This window comes from Melopsittacus undulatus, chromosome 5, assembly GCF_012275295.1.
Source record: "Melopsittacus undulatus isolate bMelUnd1 chromosome 5, bMelUnd1.mat.Z, whole genome shotgun sequence".
Taxonomy (NCBI): Eukaryota; Metazoa; Chordata; class Aves; order Psittaciformes; family Psittaculidae; genus Melopsittacus; species Melopsittacus undulatus.
This window is the reverse complement of record NC_047531.1, coordinates 16,384,546-16,401,514: the sequence shown is the minus strand read 5'-3', so window position 1 is coordinate 16,401,514 and position 16,969 is coordinate 16,384,546. Positions and strand designations below refer to the sequence as shown.

General features: G+C 41.3%; 1 protein-coding gene across 1 annotated transcript; it reads right to left on the bottom strand.

The window, feature by feature from the left end:
- Positions 1-6,770: 6,770 nt before the first annotated feature.
- On the bottom strand, positions 6,771-16,357 carry CAV2 (caveolin 2). Its single transcript, XM_034063003.1, has 3 exons — positions 16,189-16,357; positions 15,854-16,041; positions 6,771-9,233 (listed from the first exon to the last, which is right to left on the bottom strand). Exons 1-3 carry the CDS (start codon positions 16,336-16,338, stop codon positions 9,083-9,085), a joined length of 489 nt encoding a protein of 162 aa, XP_033918894.1. The 5' UTR covers positions 16,339-16,357; the 3' UTR covers positions 6,771-9,082.
- Positions 16,358-16,969: the final 612 nt, after the last annotated feature.

Below are 16,969 nucleotides of genomic sequence, written 5' to 3'. Positions count from 1 at the left end.
AGATGGTTCATATTGGCACTACACATCTATAAACTATGAATTATATTTTGCTCTATTTTTCTTTTTTTTTTTTTGGTATTTGCAGCCATCAGTTTTCTGTTAGGAAATGGGACCATGGTGAAAGATTTATAATATTAAAAGAAAAATTGTGACCTTAGTGTTATGCCACTGAGCAAAGAATTGCAGCAACAGAAGTAGAAAATTCTTAACTGTGGTGTATTTGGCTTTGCCAACCCAACAGAGAAATGACCTCGAAAAAGTCAGTGGCTAAGATGGATGTAGGAATCACAGATGTAAATAACTGCACCTGTTGAAAATGCAGTCCACATGGGCATGTATTAGTGATATGGTCATGAGTTAGCAACGAACTTTCTTGAAGAGTTTATATTGCTCATAAACTTTAGAATAAATGCTTTGGGTGGATGTTTTCCAATTTTCCAAGTTAGTTGTAATTTTTAAAAATACATTTTTCTTATTGATGCAATAATTCACAGAGGCCATCATTAAAGTATCTTCATCTGTCTGAGCGTTTGAGTGTGTACACAGTCAAATGGGTATATTGAAAGATTTAGTCTCTGCAATTTTTCAACCCATCTGAAAAAAAACTCCATAAAACAGTTGTTTGTTTCTATCCCTAGGAACGTTTTGCAGTTAGTCAGTACCCTGCACATGAATCAGAAGATTTTGATCCATCATTCACTATTACTGCTTTTCTTAATGTGACTCAAAAAAAATTAAATATTTGTTAATTTGAAATGCTGAATTGGCCCTGAAATGGTTTCTGCAGAACCACAGTCCCCTTTAAAAGCAATTTCTGAATCACACAACACTGCTGCGACTAGAAGAATATTGGAAGCTGGTGGAATTTATAAACTTGGTGAGGTGAATTCCAGAATAGGCTGCATATGAACTCAAATGAACCATCACATCTAGTGAACCTTAGCAGTGCTCACCTCAGCTTGAATACCAAGACAACAGCCTACAGAGAAAATGTCATGGGTACTACTAAGTTGTAAGGGTGAGGAAGTGACTTCTGCAGAGATGGATGGGGTAGAATTGTGGCCAATTGCCTCCAGCACTGCTGTATGGGAAATGCAAACAAAGTTAACAGCCTGGGGCTCAGTATAGATGTGTGCAGGAGTTCTGCAAGGAGCTCCCATTGCGTGCAGAAGAAGAGCGTAGCTCAGCAGGAAAGGACCTGGTAAAGGCTTGCAGGAATCTTCTGAAAGTGCAAAGGTCCTGGTCCTCTTCTTAGCTATTGTGAATGGATTATCCAGGGGTGGCCTAAAATTGACAGGAGTTGTAGATACACAGGCTGGTCTTGAAAATGCCACCCAAACTGTCTCCTCATTGAGCTTTGCTGTGTCTTTTGAAGCCCAGGTCAGCTGTTGAACAGGATTACCTACTACCTTGGCTGGCCATCTCACTGCCTTTCTTCCTCCATCACATCAGCCTTAGGCATGTCATGCCCATTTTTAACAAGTTCTTATAGCTCCAATGTCTTGTTTTAACCGAACTTTCAAACTTCTGGATTATCTTAATTGAGAACTTGCTCTAAACATGGAACAAAGTGTGTGCAAATTATGTGCTGTTCTTTCCATTCTGAGGAGAGGAAAGGTTTTGGTAAGGGTAGGAAACAGCGCAAGAAAAAAAAAAAACCAAAAACTTGATTGGACAAAATTCCTCAAAAAAACTGTCAGAAAATGAGTCATGAAACTGAAGGGAATGTGCGTGACTACTCACTGAGTGTCTTTGTGTGGTATCAAACACTCCCTCTCCTTCCACTCCTCACTCCTCCCCCCCATTTTTTTCCCCAAGCTTGTGTAATTATTCCTATTATGGTATTAGCAATACTTCTGATATATTCCAATGTCAGCGAGATCAGAATCAGTCCTGGGAAACTGTATTCTTTATGTATAGTTTCAACAGCAGTGAGGGTGTCAAGACACTAGACACTGTCAGCAAGCAGCCTGCCTTATGCGGAGCATTTAAGAACCTGAAGCTTAGAAGAGGAAGATCATTGCATTTTTTGGGTTTTTTTTTAGTGTCTTCTGTTCCACTGCTTAACTGCCTTGTTTTATGTGCGTTTTTTGATGTTTTGCTGGATGAAAGCCTGAGCTGCCAGAATTGCTGATAGTGAGCTGTTATCAGTGATGCTGCTGTCGTCACCTGCTTCATGGTAACAAGCATTGGGACGGGTTTGACATGCAGGCCACTGTTTCACTCATTCCATTGTTTGCAGACAGTGGTCATCCTTTCTCCAGCCTCTGGAGGATTTCTGTATTTAAAATTATAAGTCATAGAATCAGGACTTTTCTGCTGAGATGGGTGCCCCTCACTCACTACCACTATGTATAGGACTGCACTTTTACGTATGCATTAGTTATTTGGCCTGTTTGTTCCCTGTATCAAAGGAGTTATGCCAGGAGAAATTGTGAGATCCATTCACATTCCTTCATCCTCACAACCTCTAGCTAGGAGTGATTTCCTTTTACATGGAAGCACTGCTGCCATAAAACATTTCACAACAGCCTGAGGGGTAGAAATAATCCAACACTTGATAGACCCAAAATAAACTTTTCCTTTTCTGAGGTGTGTTAACATATTTGTCTTACTCCTGGGAAAGCTTATTTTGAGAAGCACCTTATTCTGCTGATGTGCAGTTGGTGTATTTTAAGGGGTCCAAGGCATTCTCTTTGCTTGCTTCTAAACTCAGTCTGGGTTTCTGACTGGGCTTAGATGCAAGTAAGATGCCAAGTTGCCCAAGTAAGGGCGGTTCTGAGCATGACTGAAGTAAAAGTGTAGGTACTGAGGGAATGTTATGTGAAAGGGAGGTGCCTTCTCAGTTTAGACATGTTCCCGTTTGGGTGGCAGCTGGGCAGGGATTACAATTTTGGATGTAAATGCCTGACTCCCAGTCCTCTGGGAGGTGTGTACATCTTCTGTTAGAGCTAGTCCCTGTAGGTCTTGATCAAGATAGCTAGTAATTGCCTTGGCTGGAGTGGTAAATAGATTGAAAGCTTTAATCCTGCCAGACATTGTGCAAATCAAGACACGTTTTGTCAACTCTTTTCAGTATCAGATTCCCTGATAAATACTGAGGTGGACCATGAACACTGGTCCATGTCAACACTTTTCTGAACCATTCTGACAGTTCTAGCACATTATTAACAGTTCATACATCTTATAGAAATATCACCCTGCGAGAACTAGTCTTATTAATGAGACTTAAATACCCACTCCTTGAGGCTTATGTATGATCATAGAATCATAGAATCATTTAGGTTGGAAAAGATCTTTATGATCAAGTCCATTAAACTAGGCCAGTGAGGCCCTTATCTACAAGGTTTTTGAACACTTCCAGGGACTGCGATTCCCACTACCCTGGGAAGCCTGTTCCAATACCTCATTACCCTCCTGTTGAAGAAATTTTTCCTAGTATCCAGTCTAAACCGCCCCTGGTGCAGTTTGAGGCCATTACCTCTTGTCTTATTGCTTGTTATTTGGGAGATCAGCCACCTTCTCTCTCCATCCTCTGCTCAGGTAGTTGTAGAGAGCGATAAATACCTCTTGAGCCTTCTCTTCAGACTAAACAACCCTAATTCCCCAGCTGTGATGGGATTTTTTGTCAACAAGCTTTGCTATCTAAGCATTTCATGACCAACAGAGCTTATAGTTGTAGCACTGCGATAGCTCTGACAGTGCAAAGTAAAAAGCAAGGTGAGGCAGGTACATGGGGTGAAAAATCAGTGCTTATTAAATTGAGCCAGCTGGCAAAGCCAGACATGCTTTCCTGAAAGTCTGAAACTAAAGTGTGAGTCTACATCTTATTGCATTCAAGTGTCTGAAGCAGTATCTGATTCAGTGCCTTGTGGAGGGTCCTTCTTTCACCCACTTGCAGTTGGAGGGGGGAGCCAGACAACAAAAAACAAACACCTAACACAGGTGACACCCACCTCAAGCTGTGAGAGAAGTGTGTAGAACAGCACCTGCCCCTCTACTTACATGAAGTTCTAGTTGCTTCCATAGGCCTTGCCTATTTCTGCACCAAATATAACTTTTTGTGTAGAAGAGGTAAGGAGCCAAGTGAAGCCAAACATTTTGCATTGATCAGTGCAGAGTGTTTTTGCTGGAGGATGATTCAGAGCAGGAACCTATCTTAGCTCCTCTGAATTGCTTCTACAGAAGACATTTTGTTGCAATAAGCCTAGGAAAATTAGTGTCACCAGGCTAAAATTAGCCTTTATTAATTCCCCCCTTGCTTGTAAACACTTGCATAAAGAAAGCACCTTATTTTTTAATGCATAACTGCTGGTTCAGCATATTCGTTGGAGGCCTTCAGATCTAATTTTCATGAGCACAGTGTAATAACAAACTATACTGGTAGAATGTCTGGTGTTTGACCTTGTTCCATTTGCATTTCTATTTTTTTTTTTTAAGTAACAAAATACATGTATTTTTTCATATATTTATAAAAGAGAGTTAACACAGCTTAACAGCAGCAGTTTTATCTCTGCAGGTGGGGGAATGATCACACCCTGTGAAAATATGGTCTTGAACTTTGTGTTCTACTGAAAATGAGTGTGTGGTCTGAGGTCTCAGAGCTGCAGGGAAGTTCTGAACTTTTCAGTCAGTGTATGTGTAAATGAGCTTTTTGGATAGGTGGGACAAAACTCCTCATTTACCAATATTTCAAAGTTTCTATTAAAAATTTGTTCCAATGTATATAATGAATGAGATAAGACACAAATATAAAAGTTCTCTAGTCAGATTAGAATGATTTTATGAAATAGATCTCGTAACAAAGCAGTTAAATTTCTTTATGAATTGACAGAAAAAAGTCCATAAACACAAATTTGGAGTTAGTTCTGTTTATTAGTTGTGTTCTTCATGAAAAACAGTGTACTGAAATATTTTGCATTGCAGACCTGAATCTACAGCTCATGATGATAAACCTAAGGTTGTCAGCAACAAGAGGCAGGCTTTTATCCTCATTAACTCTACCATGATGATGGAAAGCCTACTCTTGTTAAGAGCCAAAACTTTTTCCCCATTCCACAGAGGAGAAGATGTATCAAAGCAGATGAGCTGAATCAGGTGTAATTTTTTCTGTATTGTTGCAGACAAAGAGACTAAGTTTCTTTATTCTCTTCTTAGCTAAATCCTCATGTGAAAGTTGCTGTTAAGGGATCAGCTGGGATGATTTGTCCACATATCAAATGCACTGCAGAAGAACTCCAGGAACCTACACTATACTGAAGATTACAGTTCTGTGCCAGTGCTCATTCAGTCCCTGTTGTCCAACAATGCTGTAAGCTATTGACAGTATCAGCTATGGCAGAGCTTTCAGATGTCTGACAGAACGCTGGAGGGAAGGAATGCCATTCAAAGGGGCCTTGACATGGTTGTGAGGTGGGCTGATGCCAACCTCATGAAGTTTAACCATGCCAAGTGCAAGGTCCTACACCTGGGTCGGAGCAATCCCAGGCACAGCTACAGGTTGGGCAGAGAAGAGATTCAGAGCAGCCCTGTGGAGAAGGACTTGGGGCTGTTGGTCAATGAGAAAATGAACATGAGCTGGCTGCAGTGTGTGCCATCCAGAGGGACCTCAACATGCTTGTAAGGTGGGCTGATGCCAACCTCATGAAGTTTAACTATGACAAGTGCAAGATCCTACACCTGGGTCTCAGGCACAGCTACAGGTTGGGCAGAGAAGAGATTCAGAGCAGCCAGGGCTTCGGGGTGCTGGTCGACGAGAAAATGAACATGAGCAGCCAGTGTGTGCTTGCAGCCCAGAAAGCCAACCATATCCTGGGCTGCATCAAGAGGAACGTGACCAGCAGGTCAAAGGAGGTGATCCTGCCCCTCTACTCTGCTCTCGTGAGACCTCACTTGGAGTATTGTGTTCAGTTCTGGTGTCCTCAACATAAAAAGGACATGGAACTGTTGGAACAAGTCCAGAGGAGGGCCACGAGGATGATCAGGGGACTGGAGCACCTCCCATATGAAGACAGGCTGAGAAAGTTGGGGCTGTTCAGCCTGGAGAAGAGAAGGCTGTGTGGAGACCTCATAGCAGCCTTCCGGTATCTGAAGGGGGCCTACAGGGATGCTGGTGAGGGACTATTCATTAGGGACTGTAGCGATAGGACAAGGGGTTAACAAGGGTTAAAACTTAAACAGGGGAAGTTTAGATTGGATATAAGAAGGAAGCTCTTTACTGTGACGGTGGTGAGGCACTGGAATGGGTTGCCCAAGGAAGCTGTGAATGCTTCATCTCTGGTGGTGTTCAAGACCAGGTTGGACAGAGCCTTGGGTGACATGGTTTAGTGTGAGGTGTCCCTGGCCATGGCAGTGGCGTTGGAACTAGATGATCTTAAGGTTCTTTCCAACCCTAACTATTCCATGAGTCTAACTGTTAAATCCATAAAATCCAGAGCATACTGTGCAGCCAAGGCTGCCTGAGGCAGATTCACATCGATGCACTGGACAGTCTGTATATAATCATGCTTTCTTTAACTTCTTTCATGGATGAAGTAAGTGTATTTGCCAAGCATCTTATATTTTACTATAAGCTCAACAGTACATTTGGTAACTCTTACAGTAGGAGCACTTAGAATTAGCACTTATCCAGAGAAAGATACTGCTATAAATCATGTAAGAAAATAACAGGTTTAATTACTTAATTACAAGCTTGCTTGAGTCTTGTAACAGCTAGAGAAATGGTGAAAAGAACTAATTAATGACATGGGTAAATCACAATAAGACCAAGATTTGTTTGTGGTATAGCCAGATGATTTCAGTAAGCTACTTAAGAATGCATATATCCAGGAGTTCATGACCTAAACCGATACACTTCTCTCTAGGGAATGGCCTCATTCTGAAAGTTTGGATCCAGACTTAAGTTCCCTCAAAGCTTTTATAGGGCTCCTTTTAGACACAGGAACTAGTACTGATTGATTTATTTTCCTTTTTTCCTTTAATGAATTCACCAAGGGGATATTGTTTTCCATGCAAAATACCTTTGTAAAAATTCTTGGATGTTGTAAAAGAAAATAACTCTCAAAAGAGTTCAAGCCTAGCCTGACCAATTTTTATTTCCAAAAGAGATATTTCCATTTTCAGCATAAGAAAGGTATCTTGCAGAACACATCTGAACAACAAGCTAACTTCTTGTAGAATAAAAAAAATCCAGACAAGTTTCCATGGGCAGTAATCATTAAGATCCAGTTTTCAAAAGCCATATGAATCCCTCTCTAAATGACATAAATGGCAAAAATATTTTTAACATATGTTAAAGATGTTAACATATGTTAACAGATGTTCTTAGTGTACAAAGAATATACAGGGTCAGCTAGTTTCTGTAGGCAAATAAGCAAGAAAAGGAAAGATCTGCAGCTCACCTGTAAAGGAAGCTTGTGCCAATAAAAAGAATTAAGCATTTTTTTAATGTAGCCAAAATTCTGCAGAGACACTTGTTTTAGAGAAAGCAACCATTCTGTATGGGCTTAATAACACAGAGATACATAATTTTTTACTATAAATATGTTAAATGCAGTTGATAACAATGGAACGGTATTGATGCTCATCCTTTACCCTTTCCTATATTTTGGAAGAACTGCATATTCCATGCTGTTCACTATTTATCTAAGCAGCTTTTTAAAAAGCTGGGAAATATGAAAAAAAAGAAGTTTAAAATGGGAAAAAGCTGACATTTTATTATTTTATTATATAGCTCTTTTTTCATATGAAATCTGTGACAACATTTTAGGAAATAACATTCTGAATCATACAAACATTTTACAATTGCAACTTACCATCTGTATTTAAAGAAAACAGTAGCATAAGCCCACCAGAAGGCTAATGTAATTTTCATGTACCTCTGCATACATTCTGTTATTCCGGTTTACAAAGTCATATTAAGTGCAGAAGGAAGAAGGGCTTTTTTTAGCAGTTAGGCTTTGAAGTAGTAAATATGTAACATGCGGAATTAAGTCAATAGGTGAGGAGAATTAGACAAGGATATCAATTACACTCACTTGCCTTCTACAAGAGCTTGCTACTTAGTTAAAGTGCTAGCATAGTGTCTTTAATTTTAAATATCACAATGTTCACACAGATAATACACAGAAATAGGCAGGGTTGCATTTACTACACCCCATTTTTAATAAAAAAACATTTCTCATAAACAGATACTTCCAACTGTTTTGCAAGGTCTTGTATGAAAATACTTATAATCTTTGCTTTTACACACAATCATATATAATAATTACACTAGAGTTGCATGGCAGCACTTAAAAATCTACATAATTTAGAAACAGAAATTTTAGTTATCTAAAGTAATTTTTTGCAGTGTCTCACTCCTGCTTCCTAATAAGTTGGTTAGAATTAAAAACTATAGAAATAGTGCTTCAAAGAAAACTATCGAGTGCCATTTACAAAGGTACAAAATATACAGCAAAGTTAACCTCTCAGAAAATAAATATACAGATTAGCTGATGTCCCAGATCATTAGCTAACACCTTATTTTAAGGGATAAACTTCTAGGGAGCTTTTCCCTCTGGTATAGGAGAATTACACAACAGTTTCTCTCCCGTATGTTTATGCAATAAGTCACATTCATTTTAACTGCTGACAATAAAGGACTGGGTTTATCACTCTGCATAGTGGGTGGTGGAACTGCACTAAAGTCAGTATGAACCCTTAGAGATCACTTTTTCCTAAGCTACCACAGCCTACTCATTGAAATTTTTATAGTAATAATGCAAATCATTATCACTGTGGTGGCTGTTAAACCTTCCCAAGAATTCTCCTGTCATCTAGCAACCAATGTACCATTAAAATAAAGTGTTGCCAACATACTCCATGATTGCTCTGTTGTTAAAATAGTGAGTTATGAAAACTGCCTACTTATTCTTAAACTGATCTCCCTGATAATAAATGAGTTTTAGGAAAAATAGCATGTTCCCTCTTAAACCAGCCATTGCAATTTACCAGTTTGGAATGAATGGTAAGTGCTTGTATGTTAGATTAGCAAAGAGGTATAAAACCAGCTACAATTACAGCAGTGTTGCACCCCTGATGTTTACTCTTGGTCCACGCGTATATTAACCATGGCAAAGCATCGGCCTATGCTCTGAAAGAATGGTACAATGAAAACATCTGTCAAGCTCTTCCATATGGTTTGCATTGAGGGCAAGACCATGAGACAAGTTTTCACGAAAGGCACCACAATCCTGTAAAAGAGAAGACGGAAAATTTAATGATTGTTTCTGTTACAGCATGGGGAAATCAGAATAACCAAGTACGAGAACTTATGGAAGAAGAAGTGATTTTCTAACTCTCTCTTAAACAAGTTAGTTTTACACTCTTGCACTCATTCTCCATCAATTTGGCTTACTCACAGCCTTACACCTGCACATGTAGAAGCACTGTATGTAACTGCATACTGTTATTCTATTACTACTGCATACTGCATACTCTATTACTACTGCATGTAGTCTTCTAGCCAGGATCACTTGTGTGCAACCCAAGGGACAGGAGATGCCAGCTTTCTTGTCATCATGTCTCTGCTTCCTAATTGGCAATGCTAAGCTAACTTGTGGACATGCCTGTTATTGAGGTGAACTCTTGCTATCCTCTCCCTGATGCTGGAAGGACTGGTGTATGTGATATGTGGCAACCTTGCTGCCACCCTGCTGTGGCTGAAGAGCAGAGCCATCCCCTAGGGACTCATTTGCCCTGTGGTTGTATCTGAATGTGGGTCTTTGGGCTTGACAGAAACACCATGTTCTCTCCAGTTTGACTGCGAACAGCGCTCATTACAATCTGCTCTTGCTCTGCTCTCTTCTGGTGTTTCTTGTATTCATTTCTTTCACCCACCCAAATGCATAGGAACATCACCATTCTCATCCCATTCCTACAGCCTAACTTGGCTGTTGCAACTCCCTACAATAAAACAGGAACAGTAAAGCAATATCTGGTTACATTGGACTGCTGTAGTACCAAGATATGCCAAACCTCAGAAAAATGGAATCCTTGAGGATCCTGTAAAGATTTTCATTTGTGGGTAAGAAACTAACCTAAAGTGAGGTCAAAACTGGCCAGGGAAAGATCTTTTTATTTGCTCAGGGTGCATACTTGAAAGTATTGTGCTATCACTTCCTGAGCACTGGTAAGCATCTGGGGATGCTCTCCATATGTCCCAATTCCAAAGCAAAGTCATTATGGGTAGCTTAAGCCAGGCATACTAACAACAGAGGTGAGGCAGAAGTGTATATATGGGCAGCTCAGAAGGGCCAGTGAATACATAACTTATGGATACATGATAACTTATTACACTATTTTAAATTACTCTCTTAATCATTTACTGGCCAAAATCCTGTGTCATTTCACTAAGCTGGATGTTCTTACTTGGGTGCAGATAAATTAAATGCATAAATAACTTATGTAATACTGAAGTGGTACTAGAGCAAGCTTTAAAAAAAAACTGTGCTATATATAACATATTTATTTCCTAAATTAGGTAGAGGAACCTATAGATTCTCCTGATACAGAATAAACTCTGTTCTAGTTTGCTGTTGCATTCAAAATTTAAGGTTCAAGTCTCACATCCACATAAGCCCATTGTAGAACTCTCATTGACTTTGGTTGGATGACAGGAAATATTTAATTTACTATTTCATTATAGTTATGGAAAAAATATACAGGCATCATGTACTTCCAATGAGTACTGCTCAGAATAACAAATAAAAAACCAAAAACAAACAATAAAACCAAAGTCAAACTGGCACATTTTAAAAAAGTTGGCACTTAGAAATGTAAAAGTTAAAATAAATTATTTATTTTCAGTGTTTATTTAACCAGATTCTCAGCTTTTATCATACAATGCAAGCGATATACTAGCATGTCTATGCTGCACTCTAAACTAACCCAGATGGATTTAAACAAGAATAGTTTTTTCTAAAACCTTCTGTTCTTTTGTCTCTGCTGAAACAGCTAGTAAAAGGCACACTATATAGAACTGTGAGTGCTGCTGGAATAATGTGTCTCTAGTTTTAAACTGACCCCTGTAAATTATGCGCTTTACAACCTACCTATAGTATCACTGCATATAGAATAGATAATTTCTAGAGAATAAAAGTAGGGCTTCAGCTGTTAGAATAAAAAAATATATCTCTCCAAGCAACACAGGGAAAACACCAGAAATGACTACTCAGCTTGTGTTGACCTCATCCCTTTTCCATTTTGGTTAGTTTATAAAGGCTATGTCACCGCTCCTTTCCTGCCATCTAAAATAAATTTGGCTTTATTTTTTTTTTTTAAATCTAACTGAACTGGAGAGGAGCAGAAAAGCTGACATTTCTATTGGACCTTATGTTGACAGGATCACACAAAATACAAACTAAACAAACATCACAGTATGCAGAAGTTTCACAGAAAGATGCAGTGAATCACCAGGATGCCATTAGGAAGGGCTGGAAAAGCAGTGATCATACCACCTGCAACTGCTGTAGAGGTCATTCAGACAATACCAGAACTCAACCTCTTTTGATAATGTTAAATACAATAAATATTAAAAGTTTTGGTAACGTTTTATAAATATTGCCAGTTTTATGCATGTGAATGCATATGAAAATGCATGTGAAAAACAATGTAGACTAGCTTGGTAGGAGGGTATGTGAGACATACTAGTGAACAAAGCTAATTAATGTAAACAACTTTCAACTTTAAAATAAAAGTCAGTCTAACTAAATAACAATTACTCAAACACCTTTCCTCAGAGAAGGAAACCCTTTACACATAGAGAGCAGTAAAAGGTATTTTCTAACTTTTAAAACATGTGAGTGTGGCTATATAGGTATCTACATGTGTATTAAGTATGCATCCTGTTAGCTCTTCATTTCCACATCATCAGAGGGTATGATGTGCCTTCTGTGGAAAGACCGGGCACACTTAGAAACATAGATAACCAAGGACCACTAGAAGCTATGTATTTGTTTTTGTGATCTGTCAAGTAAACATTAACATATACATTCTTTACTCACAATGCTGTGAGTTTACCCCAATCTGCACTTGTATTCACAGAGATAGTAACAGCTTGCTTAAGTGATGTCTAACACTGGAAGTTGGCATATCCAAAGGATATCAACATTGATTGCAATATTGACACTAGTAATGTCACCACATATGCAGCATTGGGAAGAAAATCAAAGCTCTGTTGAATATGGCATCTAAGCTGAAGCATAGACAAGATATTTCAACTGCCTATATGACCTCTCATTGAATCTTGCTATGTATAAATATAAAATTCCCATCCTTTCACTGAGTAGAAAGAATCCCTTCTTTTGGGAACTGTTGAACTGAAAAGTGCAAATTACCCCAGTTTTTCCATCTATCCTATTTTCTCTTCTTTCTGTTCAAGACATGACATCTACAAAATTATACCCATCAATCTTTTTTGCTTTTGCTCACATTACTTTTTTTCTGCTAATCTCCAAGGGATAGATGCCAGATGTGAAAGAAGAGGCTTCAAGGCAACACCACATCATAGGGTGGGTCTTCATGGCATAGCTGTACTGTAATTTCTTTTGATTTCAGACAGCCATCAGGGAGATGGTTTTGGGGTTGAGTATGATAACGTTTTGGGATTGAGTATGATAACAATAAGTTATATAAATGGAGTTGTGGAGAAAGAAGTGAGAGGTGATACAAGTCCATATTTACTTTGCATGTAAGTCCTTGGCTGCATCTGAGCGCTGAGAATGGAAGCTCAAGCTAACAGGAGCTCTGAGCACCTGCTGCTCCAGCTGATGACAAGAGCATATTGCTGCCCGACTCCTTGTGCTTTAGACCCCATCTCAGATCCAAGACTCAAGTTAAGGATCCACAAATGAGCCATTCTTAGCACACATATGCAACATAACAGAAAACTATTCAGACAGCACCACAAAAAAGCATATATGATATTCAAGCGTTAATTTCCAAGAGGTGGCAAACATGTGGCTTGGAACATCAAGGATAAGTCTCTGATCTATAGTAAATATAATGAGTTTGCATGTGTTGCCTGGAAAACCACTAGTGTTCTGCTCATGATCAAAAATCAGAAACAGCCTCAATGTAAGGAAATCTTTAAAAGCTTGCTAATATTCACAGAAAGATGTTAAAACTCAGCGTGACAAATTCTGCCATTTATAGTCTGTGGTGAGAACGACAGTCATCAGTAAAGGAGAAGAAATGTAGAGAAGTACCCTTCCTTGAACAGGCTTGTATATAGGTCACCAACTTGCTAGCTGGCACAGTTTCAGCCCATCATTACCTTTTATCAGCTAGTACAATGCTGTATTCTGTCTCACGCAGTCAGTTTGAGAACAGGAAAAGGATATGTTCCATCTTTATAGATAAAAATGTAAGTTAAAGTGAATTATTACGTATTTCTTACTCAGCTTTCTTTCTGCTTTCCATGAAGTCTCACACATTTGCTTCCTTCTTTAACAACCTTTTTGCTGGTGAAAGGCAACATTTACTATCAGGTCTGAGAGGGGCAATTCATGAGGTGCCCTTGATGCACGAGGAATGTTGAGTCAGATTTCTGTGGATTTTTAGCATCCTGACAAAACCTCAATTACATGTGTGACAACCAACAGGGTTTTGTGCCTGAGCAGTTCCAAAAGTTGCTGCAACATGTTTGAATTTAGCCTCAGGAAGGGCTCCCCTAAGATAGATAACATCATCATGTCATTGGTTTGGATGCTGAAAACGAGGCACAGTGACTGATGAGACCTCCTACAGGCAGCCATTTGGGAGGGTGTGCCCAGGGTTTTCCCATGACATTTCAACAGCTGAAGACAAGAGTTATAATGGAAATCCCTTCCTCTCACCCACAAAACAAGGAGTTACTATTTTTTTCAGACCCAATGGGGCTACATGGGAGCCATTACCATGTGTTTTGGGTCTCTACACCTGCACTGCATCTATGCTACCCTCTCCAATGCAGAAACTTTGAACTCCTTACACCAAGAAGTCTGGAACATGGAAAGCTGCAGAGAAGCTAACTTAGTCGCAGTGTTTTCCACTTTTGTGTTGGAACAAATCCAATTTGTGGTTGTGGGAAAATGAAGCACTGCTGGCTCTGGATGGTAGCACTGGATGAGTTCCAAGGGGGGGCAGGTAATGCTACCAATTTATGTGATGCTTTCTTTCACACCCATCCCAGGCATAAGGAAGATCAAAATGAAAGATCTGTAGTGACAGTGAACATAGAGAAAGAAAATTAGTTGCTGGGGAAGCAAGTGTGTTCACAGAAAGTCAAAGGAAACTTTTCAAATGAAGGGCCACATGTGGACAGTCCTATTTCAGATATGCTGAGAACCTACAGGTCTTGAGAGAGTCACTAGGGACAACTTGCATAAATAGAAACTGACCCCAGAGTCCTGACTCAGTGAAACTCATGTCCACACATCCAGGCTGTAAAATCCAGATACAAGATCATACTGAAGAACAAAAACTTATTACAGTCTTAATAAATCTGGGATTGATTAATTCTTCCATAGATATCTCACTACTGGAAGTCGATATGCTCATCATACCTTTCTGCAGTCACACAGTACTCACAGCGCAGTGACAGCTCCAGACTTGAAAGTCTAGGCACACTATACAGTGTTCATAATTTAGGGACCAGAGAAGTAGCATGTAGGCAGCTCTAAATTTCACTGCAACTCTCCTGGATGAGATGCCAACTCAATGTTCCTATATTTGAGTTAATTGGTTTTTGAAGTGGCTTATGGCAGTATCATCAACCCAAACTTCCGTTCCACTTCTGAAAACAGAAATCTGCACCTTTGATACTGCAACCCAGGGCTCAGATAACCAATGTATTCCTATTGCCTTGAGATTTTTTTCCTAGTTTCTGTATTGTATTTTGTTTTCCTTAAAAACTTCTTGATGATTCCAGTGACACTCAAATCAAATGAGGCTTTGCCCAAAATCCATGTATATGGAAAATCCTGGTTTGCAGGAATGACACTGATAATCTGCATTCATCCCTTCCTCTGCAGCCTCCTGAATATGCAGTTCTTTCCTTAACGTCATTATTTTCCCTGCCTTTCTTCCTTCTCCATGATCATCTGCCTCCATGAACATCATCTCCATGAACATCATACCTTGTCTCCAGGTATTCTTTCCTGATATTTTGTCAGTATATTCTGTTTCAATCATATCAGATTTTTTTGTGACTTGGAGTACCAGTATATTTGCCTGTGAACCAAGGCCATGGCCAGAAGCAGCTTTCCTGTGCTCACCAGGGCTTTGCTTATGTGGAAGTGCTTTGGGGCACTGCACCTAGAGATGGCCATGTACCAGATCCAAGGCAGTGCCAGTAGATTTTGTGGTAGTAGCAAAGAAAGAGTGAGTTGGGCTCTCAAAAGCTTACTTTAGTCTGTGAGGAAAAAAATGGAAGAGGTAACCATACTGAGAAGGTGGCAGTAACACTTCTGCCCAAGTCTTCCATTTCAAATAAACATGTTTGAACAACTTCTGTACTCCAGTTTTAAAAGAACAAGCAATCGTTATTATTAGTCCACAGACCAGCTGAGGCTGAAATGCACTGTGTAGATGGCATTCAAAGGGTAAAGAAGGCTCTCTGCCCCAAGGAGCTTCCACAGACATGACAGACCAAAAGCACAGCAGGGAACTGAATCACAATGAAAACACTGTTTTCATTTCTCTCCCTTTAAAACCAAAGCAGACAACGTAAGCAGATCTGACTACCGGCTGTAAAGCGGTGATCAACAGTTAGGAGTAATACTGCTGGGCTGTCTGCAGAGCCCACGCACCACGAGCAACAGAACGCACTTACCAGATGTGCAGGCAGCTGAGCGCCGCAAAGAGGATCCCTACAACCAGGGCCAGGGGTATGGCAAGGACCAAGGTCAGGAGCTTGTAGATCACGTACTTGCTGAGCTCAAAGAGAGCGTGGCTGCAGATCCAGACTTTGTCGAAGGAGTGCGTTAGCTCTGGCTCCGCGATCACGTCCTCGAAGCCCAGCTGGAACGAGAGCAGCGGGGCCGTTACGCGGCGCTGGGGCGAGGGGAGACTGGGATCACCCCGCCCGCCGCCCCGTCCCATCCCGTCCCGTCCCGTCGAGGCCCGTCCCTCCCCGCCGCCCCGGGCCGGGTCCCCGCGGCCGCGCACCTGGAGGTGGGCGTTCATCCCATGGGGGTCGCGGTCCAGCTCGTCCTCCGCTCCCTTCTCCGCCTCCGACAGCGCGGGGCCGCCGCTCCCCGGGAAGTTGTCGTCGTCCATGAAGATGCGGGTGTCCACCTTCTCCGTCTCCAGCCCCATGGCGCTGCCGCCGCTCCGCGGCTCCCGGCCCGGCCCTGCCCTGCCCCGGCTGTTGCTGGGGCGGAGCGGGGCTGCCCGGGACACGCCCCACGGGACGGGCCGCGCCGGGGCTGGGAGCAAGAGGGAGAGAGGATCCTCAGGAGCGGGCAGGGAGGAGACCTCCGTCCGCAGCGCCGGCCCGCAGCGCAGCCGTCCCTCGGCTCGGCGGGCGCTCTATGGATCGGGACCCTCGGCTGTTGGGAGCCGCCAGACGTGCTCGGCATCCCTGTTCAGCCCAGATCCCTGGCCAGCAGGCCCCGCGCTGCCCTCGCCGCGGCCTCACGCATGACTGAAATGTGTAGGAGCAAGCGTTTGTGGCGTTGCGACAGTAGGCAGATGGGGAAAGAAGTAGAGGTGAATGTGCATTAGGCCGTATGGGGTCATATCTGCTGCCTTCTCTGCAGCTGTAAGGGATAAATGAGAAGAAAGGGGGAGGAAAGGTGTGCTGCATCTGCCCATCAAGGTTGCCACATCCAGCCCTACCAGCCTGTCACACTCCAGCATTACTTGTACCATGCTCCCTCCCTAACCTGCTTAATCGTTGCTGTGATAAACACTGCATCTGTCATTACAAGGTGTTGTCGTGTCCGCC